This window comes from Dipodomys spectabilis, unplaced genomic scaffold, assembly GCF_019054845.1.
Source record: "Dipodomys spectabilis isolate Male_0828 unplaced genomic scaffold, ASM1905484v1 ptg000115l, whole genome shotgun sequence".
Lineage (NCBI taxonomy): Eukaryota > Metazoa > Chordata > Mammalia > Rodentia > Heteromyidae > Dipodomys > Dipodomys spectabilis.
In genome coordinates, this window is record NW_024870792.1 from 15569032 (window position 1) to 15582297 (window position 13266).

The 13266-nt window shown below is 38.4% G+C and overlaps 1 protein-coding gene across 1 annotated transcript in view; it reads left to right on the top strand.

The window, feature by feature from the left end:
• Positions 1-13266, top strand: part of Ttn (titin) — a 285547-nt gene that overhangs the window by 29264 nt on the left and 243017 nt on the right. Inside the window, exons 21-37 of the mRNA XM_042688233.1 lie at positions 51-193; positions 1075-1280; positions 2073-2306; positions 2395-2639; positions 3529-3815; positions 3930-4094; positions 4204-4372; positions 4487-6180; positions 6285-6566; positions 7231-7497; positions 7590-7862; positions 7986-8249; positions 8358-8618; positions 11062-11322; positions 12100-12363; positions 12445-12705; positions 12837-13097. Coding sequence (XP_042544167.1) covers positions 51-193; positions 1075-1280; positions 2073-2306; positions 2395-2639; positions 3529-3815; positions 3930-4094; positions 4204-4372; positions 4487-6180; positions 6285-6566; positions 7231-7497; positions 7590-7862; positions 7986-8249; positions 8358-8618; positions 11062-11322; positions 12100-12363; positions 12445-12705; positions 12837-13097 — 5537 coding nt within the window. The remainder of the gene's footprint in view (positions 1-50; positions 194-1074; positions 1281-2072; positions 2307-2394; positions 2640-3528; positions 3816-3929; positions 4095-4203; positions 4373-4486; positions 6181-6284; positions 6567-7230; positions 7498-7589; positions 7863-7985; positions 8250-8357; positions 8619-11061; positions 11323-12099; positions 12364-12444; positions 12706-12836; positions 13098-13266) is intronic.

Here is a 13266-nt window from a genome sequence, read left to right on the forward strand (position 1 = left end):
GCCGTTGGGTTATTTGTGACAAACATCTTAATGTGTTTATTTCCATGAAGATACAAAGTGAGTCACAACAAACAAACTGGTGAATGCAGACTGGTGATTTCTATGACTTTTGCGGATGATGCTGGAGAATACACTATTGTTATTCGGAATAAGCACGGAGAAACTTCTGCATCTGCTTCCTTACTTGAAGAAGGTAAGTGTAACTCTAGCTTTTGTATATATAATATAACTAAAATGCAGTAATGCAGCTGTGCTGTGTGTATCCTAGTTCTAATAGTTTGTCTCTGTTCCTTTGGCCCCAGGAAATGTTTTAGCACATGTGGCCTCACAATCCATATTGGGGCTGAATTTCTGACATTCTCAGCTTCTATTTTGCTTCTTTCTGAAGATTCAGGGATTCTAGCTGCCAGAAGGAAAGTTTCAGGCAGGTTAACCGGCTTGAGCACCTAGATGCTACCAAATTGGAGAGTATGTGTTTGGCCTCAAGGGGGCAGTAGCTCCCACCTCCAATATAGTTGTCCCTGTGGCAATCACATTTCAAGTTCAATATTGTTGAACTTCCAACCTTTTAGAGAAAAGAAGCTGGAAATCAGGATTCTCATGTTTATCATTCGAAAATGGAAAAGCAGTAGAATTCATGTCAAACAAAATGTATCTGAAAGTCACCACTGATCTCTGCTAGTTTTTCACAATTGTGATGAGGTCATACCTTACTTTAATACTGTGCTCTGTACCCCGTAACGAAGTTAACTTTATTCATTATTACTCCCATTTAGCAGCTAATGCACAGAAAACTCAGGAAAGTAAATGTATTACCAAAAGTTATACAACAAATTGGGAAGACATATAGAATAAGATCCCAAAGGACAGACTGCTAGGATTCTTCCTACAATATTTTGACTTATTATAGTTTGCTTTGGAAATTAATAGATACTAATTGAACACTTTAATAGTAGAAAATTGAAAAACCCTTCCTTTCTGGTATTAAATTTCCCTAGTATTAGCTTGCCCAATGAATGCTGACATGAGTGCTTTTTAATAACATAAAAATTAACTTAAATTTGTCTCTCCTAGCTGATTATGAATCACTGATGAAATCCCAGCAAGAAATGCTTTATCAGACACAGATGACTGCATTTGTTCAAGAACCCAAAGTTGGAGAAATAGCGCCTGGATTTGTATACTCTGAATATGAAAAGGAGTATGAAAAAGAGCAGGCTTTAATTAGGAAGAAAATGGCCAAAGATACTGTAATGGTCAGAACATTTGTAGAAGACCAGGTTAGTATAACAATTCATACTGACAAAGCTATTTCATAAACTATACTTTCCTCCCAGAATGCCCCCTTTTGTGTGACATTTTCATTTTAAATGATGGAGTCAGAATGAAACAAGTATTTGTAAATTCAAGATTAATACTGACAAATTTCCTGAATCTTCATGAAATGTCACACTTCAAACTTTAAAAATAAATATTCTAAGTATACAACAAAATTATGACTTTAGAAATGAGACTGATATCTATGCATATTTGTATATATGTATAAATATATTTGTTTTCCATATATGGGAGATGAATATTAGCATAGCCAAGTACATTAATGCCAGTTTTTAATGATGAAGATTCCAAATATTAACCTTCACTCAAGGAATGCCATTTTACACAAAATACCACAACATTCACTGGAAAGATGGCTTTTATGCAGACAAATAAAAATAACCAAAACAAATAAAAGACACCTTCTAGATTCTTCTACATGTTAAAAATTTAGATCAGAGCAAGGCTAAGATCTGGGGATCATGGTTCAAAGCCAGCCCAGACAGGAAAGTCATGAGATACTTATCTCCATTCTTATCTCCAATTAATCTTCAAAAAATACAGAAATGGAGCTGTAGCTCAAGGGATAGATTGCAAGCATTGAGCAAAAATAACAGCTCAGGGACAGCACCTAGGTCCTGAATTCAAGCCCCAAAACCATCACAAAAAATGGATCAATGAATCAATCATCAACACTGAACTTCTGTCAGTGGAGCTAAATCTTTTTAACAAACCACCATCTTTTTACTGCATAGGAATTCCATATTTCTTCCTTTGAGGAGAGGCTGATTAAAGAAATTGAATACAGAATAATAAAGACTACATTAGAAGAACTACTTGAAGAAGATGGAGAAGAAAAGATGGCAGTTGACATTTCTGAATCTGAAGCAATTGAGTCAGGATTTGATATAAGACTCAAGAACTATAGAATTCTTGAGGGGATGGGTGTCACTTTTCATTGCAAGATGTCTGGATATCCGTTACCCAAGGTAAAACAAATATTTATAGCTCCATGTCACAATGAAGTCCAACTATTTTATTCAAATTTTGTTCACATATGCATGGTATCCTTTGCAGATTGCATGGTACAAAGATGGTAAGCGCATCAAACATGGAGAAAGATACCAAATGGACTTTCTACAAGATGGCAGAGCCAGTCTGCGTATACCGGTTGTCCTTCCAGAAGATGAAGGAATCTATACTGCATTTGCCAGCAATATTAAAGGAAATGCAATTTGCTCAGGGAAGTTGTATGTGGAGCCTGCTGCACCACTTGGAGCTCCAACTTACATACCCACACCAGATCAAATGAGCAGGATCAGGTAAGACTTGTAATTATTTCCATTGTTTTGTCTTTAAAGTGCTTTACGCCAAACATCTCAACACACACACATACACACACACACACGCATACACACACACACAAACACAAAAAAAAAAACCCAAAATGTGATTGCTGACATGAGGGAAAAAATTGAGGGCTGAGATATCACAGTAACCTATGACTGACAGTATTGACAGTTGCTAAGAGTTGTTTTCTTTTGTAGCATAATTTTGATTCTCTTAGTGTTATATCTAATATTGCAATAGCTGTTGGGTTTTTGCTGATATGGATCTTTATAAATGTTATTTTGAATTTTTATAACATCCCTACAATATAGAAATTATCATTACCATTTTGAAAAGTGGAACACTAAGGCTCTGGGAGCCTGTGAAAGTTGCCTTTTATCCAGCATGTCATTGTAGTACCAATATGCTAAATCCAAGCCAGTCTGGCTGCAAAATACAGATAGTATTTCATTTTGTTGCCAAATCTAATTTCTATGTTTTTCTTCCTCTTAAGTAAAAAAATGTAGTTTTTTTCTTATAAGTTTAGTTTATTGGCTTATTTAACCAATTACTATTTAGTTGAGTTAAGAGTATATGGTGATTAAGTTCTAAATAATGAGGGAAAGATAGTGTTAATTTAAGAATTTGGGTTGGGTATCTGAATGTGTTAAATGACTACTGACCAGGATTGAAGATATAAGAAAAACATAGCTTTTGGGACAATACTACTTTATTCTGTTTTAGATTGCAGTGAATTTGACATATTTTCTGCAACATGTAAAAAAATAAAACTTAAAATAACTAACAAATAAGAAGGAGATTTGCTTTGCTGAATTTTCTACGTGCTTCATGAAAAAAAATCTGTTTGTCTTTGTTTTTCAGATCTGTCTCTCCACGTTCAGTGAGCAGGTCTCCTATACGCATGTCTCCTGCTCGAATGTCCCCTGCCCGGATGTCCCCCGCTCGGATGTCCCCTGCCCGGATGTCCCCTGCCCGGATGTCCCCAGGACGCAGGCTAGAGGAAACAGATGAATCACAACTTGAAAGACTGTATAAGCCAGTCTTTGTCTTAAAACCTGCTTCTTTCAAATGTTTAGAAGGACAAACTGCCAGATTTGACTTAAAAGTTGTGGGTAGACCTATGCCAGAGACATTCTGGTTCCATAATGGTAAATATGATAAGATTTTTTCTCATAAATCACTATACCTGATATCAGTGTTCACAAATTTTTAAATCTATTTTTAAATCTGTTTTTTGTTTCTACTTTTTTCTCCCCTGACAGGTCAGCAAATTGTCAATGACTATACTCATAAAGTGGTCATTAAAGAAGACGGTACACAATCATTAATTATTGTCCCTGCAACTCCCAGTGATACTGGGGAATGGACCGTGGTTGCCCAAAATAGGGCAGGCAAATCTTCCATTTCAGTGACCTTAACTGTGGAAGGTAAAAATAAAATAAGATCAAAATAGAGAAACTGCCTTATCCGTTGGTCTATTAATGGGTATTTCTAGTTGTTCTAAATTTGTGCTAATTTCCAACCTTTCTCTTTCAGCTGCGGAACATCAGGTTAAACCAGCCTTTGTGGAAAAACTGAAAAATGTAAATATAAAGGAAGGTTCTCGACTTGAAATGAAAGTCAGAGCTATGGGTAACCCCAACCCTGACATTGTGTGGTTGAAAAACAGTGACATCATTGTACCTCACAAATATCCAAGAATTAGGTACATTTGTTTGAAAATAATAAAGCTAACCTTATCTATAAACCCAATAACCAGAGAAGTAGTACTACTTTTATACTGACAATTTTCTTTCTTTTTTATGTTTTGTTTTTATAGGATTGAAGGAACCAAGGGAGAAGCTGCCCTTAAAATCGATTCCATTCTCAGCCAAGATTCTGCCTGGTATACTGCAACTGCGATTAACAAGGCTGGCCGGGACACCACCAGGTGTAAAGTTAATGTGGAAGTTGAGTTTGCAGAGCCTGAACCAGAGAGGAAATTAATCATCCCACGAGGGACATACAGAGCCAAGGAGATTGCGGCCCCAGAACTAGAACCTCTCCACTTGCGATACGGTCAAGAGCAGTGGGAAGAGGGCGACCTTTATGACAAGGAGAAGCAACAGAAACCATTTTTCAAGAAAAAGCTCTCTTCCTTACGACTGAAGCGCTTTGGGCCTGCCCACTTTGAATGTCGATTGACACCGATTGGCGACCCAACAATGGTGGTAGAATGGCTCCATGATGGAAAGCCCCTGGAAGCAGCCAACAGGCTCCGCATGATTAACGAATTTGGATACTGCAGCCTTGATTACGGAGTTGCCTATTCTAGAGATAGCGGTGTCATTACTTGCAGAGCCACTAACAAATACGGAACAGATCACACATCTGCCACCCTCATTGTGAAAGATGAGAAAAGTCTCGTGGAAGAGTCCCAGTTGCCTGAGGGGAGGAAAGGCTTGCAGAGAATTGAAGAATTAGAGAGAATGGCTCATGAAGGTGCGCTCACGGGGGTCACCACCGATCAAAAAGAAAAGCAAAAGCCAGACATCGTCTTATTCCCAGAGCCAGTGAGAGTCCTGGAAGGGGAGACAGCTAGATTCCGCTGCCGAGTAACTGGCTACCCTCAGCCCAAGGTCAACTGGTACCTCAACGGACAGCTCATCCGCAAGAGCAAAAGGTTCCGCGTTCGCTATGATGGCATTCATTATCTGGACATCGTAGACTGCAAATCATATGACACTGGTGAAGTCAAGGTCACGGCCGAAAATCCTGAAGGAGTGACAGAGCACAAAGTGAAACTTGAGATCCAACAAAGGGAAGACTTCAGGTCCGTCCTTAGACGCGCTCCTGAGCCGAAGCCCGAGTTTCATGTGCATGAACCAGGAAAACTTCAGTTTGAAGTCCAGAAAGTAGACAGACCTGTGGACAGCAGTGAAACCAAAGAAATTGTGAAGCTGAAAAGGGCTGAACGGATTACCCATGAGAAGGTATCTGAGGAGTCGGAAGAGCTGCGCAGCAAATTCAAGCGCAGAACAGAGGAAGGGTATTACGAAGCCATTACTGCTGTGGAACTCAAGTCCCGTAAGAAGGATGAGTCCTATGAAGAACTCCTGAAGAAGACGAAAGATGAACTTCTCCACTGGACCAAAGAGTTAACCGAAGAGGAGAAAAAAGCCCTCGCAGAAGAAGGCAAAATCACTATTCCAACTTTTAAACCTGACAGAATTGAACTTAGTCCTAGTATGGAGGCACCCAAGATCTTTGAAAAAATCCAAAGCCAAACAGTTGGTCAAGGATCTGATGCACACTTCAGGGTCAGAGTTGTGGGGAAACCAGATCCTGAATGTGAGTGGTACAAAAATGGTGTAAAAATAGAGCGCTCCGACCGCATCTACTGGTACTGGCCAGAGGACAATGTGTGTGAATTGGTCATAAGAGACGTGACAGCTGAGGACTCGGCCAGCATTATGGTAAAGGCTATCAATATAGCTGGGGAAACCTCAAGTCACGCATTCTTACTTGTGCAAGGTAATTGGACAAGCTCTCATTAGTGTATTTATCTTTTTTTAAAAAATTCCCATTACTCACATTATGATTTCAATTCAATTTTCTTTTCTTTTCCCCCCCTATAGCCAAGCAATTGATCACTTTCACACAGGAATTACAAGATGTTGTTGCTAAGGAGAAGGACACCATGGCTACTTTTGAATGTGAAACTTCAGAGCCATTTGTCAAAGTGAAATGGTTCAAAGATGGTGTGGAGATTTATGGGGGAGACAAATACAGGATGCACTCTGACAGAAAGGTTCACTTCCTCTCTGTACTGACCATCGATGCATCCGATGCTGAGGACTATAGCTGTGTCCTCGTCGAAGATGAGAACATCAAAACCACAGCAAAACTTATTGTTGAAGGTAAAAAAAAATAATAATGATTGCACTGTTTAACTGTGAAAGTTACCTTTACCCTGTGATAAAATTAGCTGGGCAAATTACCTTTCATGAAAAGAATTCTTTTTTTGTTGTCTTGTTTTGTGCCAGTACTAGAGATTAAACTCAGGTTCTGGGTGGTGTCCTTTAACTTCTTCACTGAAGGCTGATGGTCCAACCACTTGAACCACAGCTTTGTGGTAGTTAATTGGAGATAGGAGTCTCAAGGGCTTTCTTGCCCAAGCTGCCTTTGAATCATGATCATTAGCTCTTAGCTTTCTGAATAGCTAGGATTAGGTAGCATGAGCCACAAATGATTGGCTTCATAAAAAGGATTCCTTAGGAATTAGATATGTGCTTCATACAAAAATTATGGGTTTATCTTCTTAATTAAGAATATTGACAATCTTGATTTTTAAGCAACATTTTTCATGTCTCATATTTTATTTGAAATGTGCCTATTTACAAAATAACTCAAAGATTTAAATAGCACCATTTTATTTCAAATGTATCAGCCTAATTGCAGGTAGATATTTAGAATATCACTAATAGTATGTGGAAGATAACAGATATAAAGGGCATTGTCTCTAGCCAAAGTCTAGAGGTAGAACTTGCTAGAGGAATCAATCACTCCTTATCATACTTTCAGGTGCCGTTGTTGAATTTGTGAAAGAACTTGAGGACATAGAAGTTCCAGAATCATTTTCAGGAGAGTTAGAATGTATTATATCCCCAGAAAATGTTGAAGGCAAATGGTATCATAATGATGTAGAGCTTAAATCCAATGGCAAATACTCAATCACATCTCGCCGGGGACGTCAAAACCTCACAGTCAAGGACGTAACTAAAGAAGATCAGGGGGAATACAGCTTTGTAGTGGATGGGAAGAAGACAACCTGCCAACTTAAGATGAAACGTAAGTCTTCCCATCTCTGTCAGCCCACAGTGAGCATCAGTACAGTTTCTTGACAAAAGTGGTAACATTCTTTATGTCTTCATGTTTCCCAGCCCGCCCCATTGCTATTCTACAAGGACTCAGTGATCAAAAAGTCTGCGAGGGTGACATTGTCCAGCTTGAAGTCAAAGTCTCCTTAGAAAACGTGGAAGGAGTCTGGATGAAAGATGGACAAGAAGTCCAGCACAGTGATAGGGTTCACATTGTGATAGACAAACAGTCCCACATGCTTCTTATTGAAGACATGACTAAGGAAGATGCTGGAAACTACTCCTTCACCATTCCGACCCTTGGGCTCTCCACCAGTGGGCACGTCTCTGTCTACAGTGAGTGCTATTTACAAGTCTTCTATTTCCCCTGTTAAGTGAGATAAAGAACTTCACTGAGCTTTTAAGGAACATTTCAAGCAGGTATATTCATACTTCATATTTACATTCTTTTATTTGCAGGTGTTGATGTGATAACACCTCTAAAAGATGTCAATGTGATTGAGGGTACCAAGGCTGTACTGGAATGTAAAGTCTCAGTCCCTGATGTGACTTCTGTCAAATGGTACCTAAGTGATGAACAAATCAAGCCTGATGACCGAGTTCAAGCCATCATCAAAGGAACTAAGCAGCGCCTTGTGATTAACCGAACTCATGCTTCAGATGAAGGGCCTTACAAACTGATGGTTGGGAGAGTTGAAACAAGTTGTAATCTCTCTGTAGAAAGTAAGACTTTTTTTTCACTTAGCTCACCATTATCTTAAGCATTCTACTTTCTCAGTAAGAAAGTATGATATCATAATAATAATAATAACATTTTTCTTTTGCTCCAAGAAATTAAAATTATTAGAGGCCTTCATGACCTGACCTGTACAGAAACTCAAAATGTGGTCTTTGAGGTTGAGCTGTCACACTCAGGAATCGATGTCCTATGGAATTTTAAGGACAAGGAAATCAAACCCAGTTCTAAATATAAAATTGAGGCTCATGGGAAAATATATAAACTGACGGTTCTAAATATGATGAAAGATGATGAAGGAGAATATACATTTTATGCTGGAGAAAATATGACATCTGGAAGACTTACTGTGGCAGGTTAGTACATCTCTCATTGACAGTAAATTCTTGCATAGGGCAATTGTTTTAAGAAATTGCTGCCCATTCTCCTCCAAATTTCTATTCATGCCTTGGTTTATGCTAATCTCTTGGCCAATATTCCCTCAACACCAGCTTAAATTCTGAATGTCGGCCCACAGCTATCTCAGATACTATCTATCCCCTCTGTGATGCCTTCCTTAATTTCCTGTTTATATGGGATCGCTCCATCAGATGCCAGATTCTTTCTGTGTTCCTATTTGATTGCCCTTGTCTTACAATAGTCTTATTCCATGTTTTGTCTTCTTGTGCCAGAATAAACTTCTTATGTCTGGAATTGCTTCTTTCTCTTCCTGGTATGCTTTACAACTTACACAATTAATAAATGTTTGCTGAACTAAGCTTCATTTAAACTTTGCTTCTCTAAAGATTCATTCCTTTTACTTTTTAAGTTCACTTATTTTATTTATTTACTTTTATCTATAAATGGTTTTCCCATGGGTTTATAATTCAACATGTCCATTTATCTATTTATTTATTTATTATTTATTTATTCAGCCTGGGGCTTGAACTCAAAGCCTGGGCACTGTCCCTGAGCTTCTTTTGCTCAAGGCTAGCACTCTAATACTTGAACCACAGCACTACTTCTGGCTTTTTCCATGGAACTGAGGAATCAAACCCAGGGCTTCATGCATGCTAACTGAGCACTCTGCCACTAAGCCACATTCCTAACCTTCATCATATCCACTTACATTCACAGAACACCTTTTTTTCTTTCGTATGTACGTATACATGTGTTATATTCTTTCATATATATTATATAGTTATTGTAAGGTGACGTACAGAAGGGTTATAGTTACATGAGTCAGGCCATGAGTCCACTTCTTCTTGAACAGTGTCACCCTTTCCTTGTTCTCTCAGTCGTTACTCATTCCATCGTTCTCCCTCCCTCTGTCAACTCTCCTTTCTCCAGACAGTCACATCAATTTTCCCACCTCCCTTTTCACAAAGTTGCATGGAGTATTATGACTCTATTCATCCACTATTCTTTTTTCCATTCATCACTCCCCACTTTTAACCTCCCCGTTCAAAATATGCTTCAATTTCCTGATAAAGAGTATACACCATGAAGTTTCACTCCTGCATATACTACTTTTATTTTAACTTTTTTTCTCTATTTATGGCCCGTGTTTTTATGGACCTAATTAAATAATTTAAATACACTCAGTGTATATATTTCTTAAAACTTGAAATAGAAATAAGATTGTTTCTCTCTAGCATAGTCAAAAATATAAACCAATTACAAAGAATTAGAAATCATCATTAATTGTTTTTGTTCAAGGCCTGAATAGTAGAGATAGTATGTTTAAACATGTCCCTCCATGACATCCAGTATAAAAGCAAGCCATATGGCTTGTATTTTGTATAAAGGTTTCATGACTTATACTGTATTATATGAGATATCATCAGAGATTTCACCATAAAAAGACCGATAAAACAAAATTTCAGTTCCTACATTACTCTGATTATAAATTACATATTCTTAAACAAGTATAAATTAAAAAAACTATTAAGTCCTTATATAATTGCACTCAGTATGTTTAAATTACCTGCAATAGACCAGATACTGATAGAAACTCAAGGCTATAAAGTGAAGGAGGTATGATATTTTTTCAAAGAAAAAAAATAGTTTAAAGGGCAAGTGATATACAAAAAACCAAATTGTTACAGTAGATACGTCTTCCAGTGGATGATGATAGGAGAGGTGCCATTAGTGGAAAACTTTATGTTGACTTTCATGAACAGTGAACTTTGTCAGAACAGTGATTTTTAGAATGTAGAAAATATATTTAGTACTTCTTTAAAAAAAAACTTTAGTAACTTGCACATTTTCTTAAGCATTTTTCTCATCCAAAAGCAAACACATTCCCAGGAAGTAATCCTAAAAGGAGCAAATAGAATAATTTGAAGAAGGAAGAATTGAGTTTAACGAAAGCCATGTGGCATAATGGGCATTATGGTCCTCAGAATCTTATATTAAGCATTTGATTGATTTTTGCAAGCTTTCTTGATTCCAAGGTCTTCCCTGGATACTAGCCATGTATAGCAATAGTAGGGGATTTCCGTGGCATTTTTTCTAATCATCTTTATGTAGTTGTTCAAAGTGGTTTCAAATCAACATATCAATTCATGAGCACAATGACTTGATCAGTGTCACCCTTTCTATCATTCTCTTCCAGCTCTCCCTCTTTGAAACATAATTTTAAAATGGGTAAACATAATGTTATTCAACATCTCATGATGTTTAGGGCCTTGTCTATATTTGATACTTAATTTTACAAAGATGTATATATATATGATATTCGATATCTACTTGAACGAAGAGTCCATTGTTCTACAAATATTTTAAAGGGTTCACATGTGTACTTGTCTTGTTCTGAAGGAGGCGCTATCTCCAAGCCACTCACAGACCAGACTGTCGCTGAGTCTCAGGAAGCTGTGTTTGAATGTGAAGTTGCCAACCCCGATTCTGAAGGCGAATGGCTGAAAGATGGCAAACGCTTAGCACTGAGTAATAACATCAGAAGTGAATCTGATGGGCACAAAAGAAGACTGATCATTGCTGCCACCAAATTAGATGACATTGGAGAGTACACCTTCCAGGTGGCCACCTCCAAAACATCTGCCAAACTCAAAGTTGAAGGTCAGCAATTCAGCAACAGACTTCTCCTTTCCAATTCACACCCACTTTCTTAACCGTTACCATTTTAAAAGTCAAATGCTATCAACATATTGGAAGACATAAGTTTTCATTTTATAAAATTATAAACTCTCCATTTTTCCTTTTTGAGCCATATACCACAAGGTGAACAATTGCTCATCAGACATCTTTATGTGATAAAACTAGTTTAGGGTCTGTGGCACAGTTTTAAATCAGAAACTCTGGTTCCATAGTCTTCTTTTAATCTTTCTTTTCAATCCATTAAGCTATCAGGATATGAGCATGCAAACTTCATCCATAGAAAAATCATTATGCAATGCTCATGTCCAACTGGGCACCTATGGTTTCTGTAGGTAATCAAGATTTTTTTTTTCCCTGGTCCTGGGGCTTGAACTCAGGGCCTGGAAACTGTCCCTGAGCCTCTTTGTGCTCAAGGCTAGCGCTCCACCCTCTGAGGCACAGTGCCCCTTCTGGATTTTTCTAAGTGGTTTATTGGAGATAAGAGTCTCACAGACTTTACTCCCTGGTCTGACATTGAGCCATGATCCTCAGATCTTAATCTTCTGAATACTTTCTGAGGATTACAGGCATGAGCCACCAGTGCTTGGCTTCAAGATACCTTTTAGAGGAGACATGGCATAATCATTTTCTGAGAACTATTCCTTTACATTGTAACCGGATAGAAATCATGTACAGGAATTCTTTTGGTTGCTGGTCATCATTAATATTTTCTAAGCAAATCATCATTTCATTTTTCAGCGGTTAAAATCAAGAAGACGCTGAAGAATCTGACGGTGACAGAGACACAGGATGCTGTCTTCACTGTCGAGCTTACACACCCCGATGTCAAAGGTGTCCAGTGGATAAAAAATGGGGTTGTGCTAAAATCCAATGACAAGTATGATATCTCTGTCAAAGGAACAGTCTACTCTCTGAGAATTAAAAACTGTGCAATTGTAGACGAGTCTGTCTATGGATTCAAGCTTGGAAGGCTAGGAGCCAGTGCCAGACTACATGTTGAAAGTAAGTTGATCTAAAAATATTATACATAGGGTGACCATAAGGTTAACCATATGACTGAATTTCCCTGGCTTTCCTCACTAGCTGTCAAGATCATTAAAAAGCCCAAGGATGTGACTGCCTTGGAAAACGCCACCGTTGCCTTCGAAGTCAGTGTCTCCCATGACACAGTTCCAGTGAAATGGTTCTATAAGAACGTAGAGATTAAGCCGAGTGACAAGCACAGACTTGTCTCAGAGAGGAAGGTCCACAAGCTGATGTTACAGAACATTTCCCCCTCCGATGCTGGAGAATACACAGCCATGGTGGGGCAGCTGGAGTGCAAAGCCAAGTTGTTTGTGGAAAGTAAGTGGTATTCAGTACCCCTGGGGCACGGCATTTTCCTCGAGGATTCCTTTGTGTCCCCTTGCTTGTTTTGCTTCATCCATTTTAAAATGAAAATATATTCACTGAAGTCCCTCTCTGGTTCTCCCAAGCACTACATATTACAAAAACTATGAAGAGCATTGAGGTACCAGAGACCAAAACTGCCTCCTTTGAGTGTGAGGTGTCTCACTTCAACGTCCCTTCCATGTGGCTGAAGAACGGTGTCGAAATTGAGATGAGTGAAAAGTTCAAGATAGTGGTGCAGGGGAAACTCCACCAGCTGATCATCATGAACACCAGTACAGAGGACTCAGCAGAATACACATTTGTCTGTGGCAATGACCAAGTCAGTGCTACCTTGACTGTGACCCGTAAGTACAAAAGAAAATCTATGCTTATACAAATATGTAGCAGACTGATTGTTATTCCATATCCTCTACTTTTCTTCTCTGACCACTTAGGCTACTCAAAAATCTTCTCAAAACATGTGCTGTATGTTCACCCTGAGTTACATACTAACATCTCCACCTGGGCAAAATT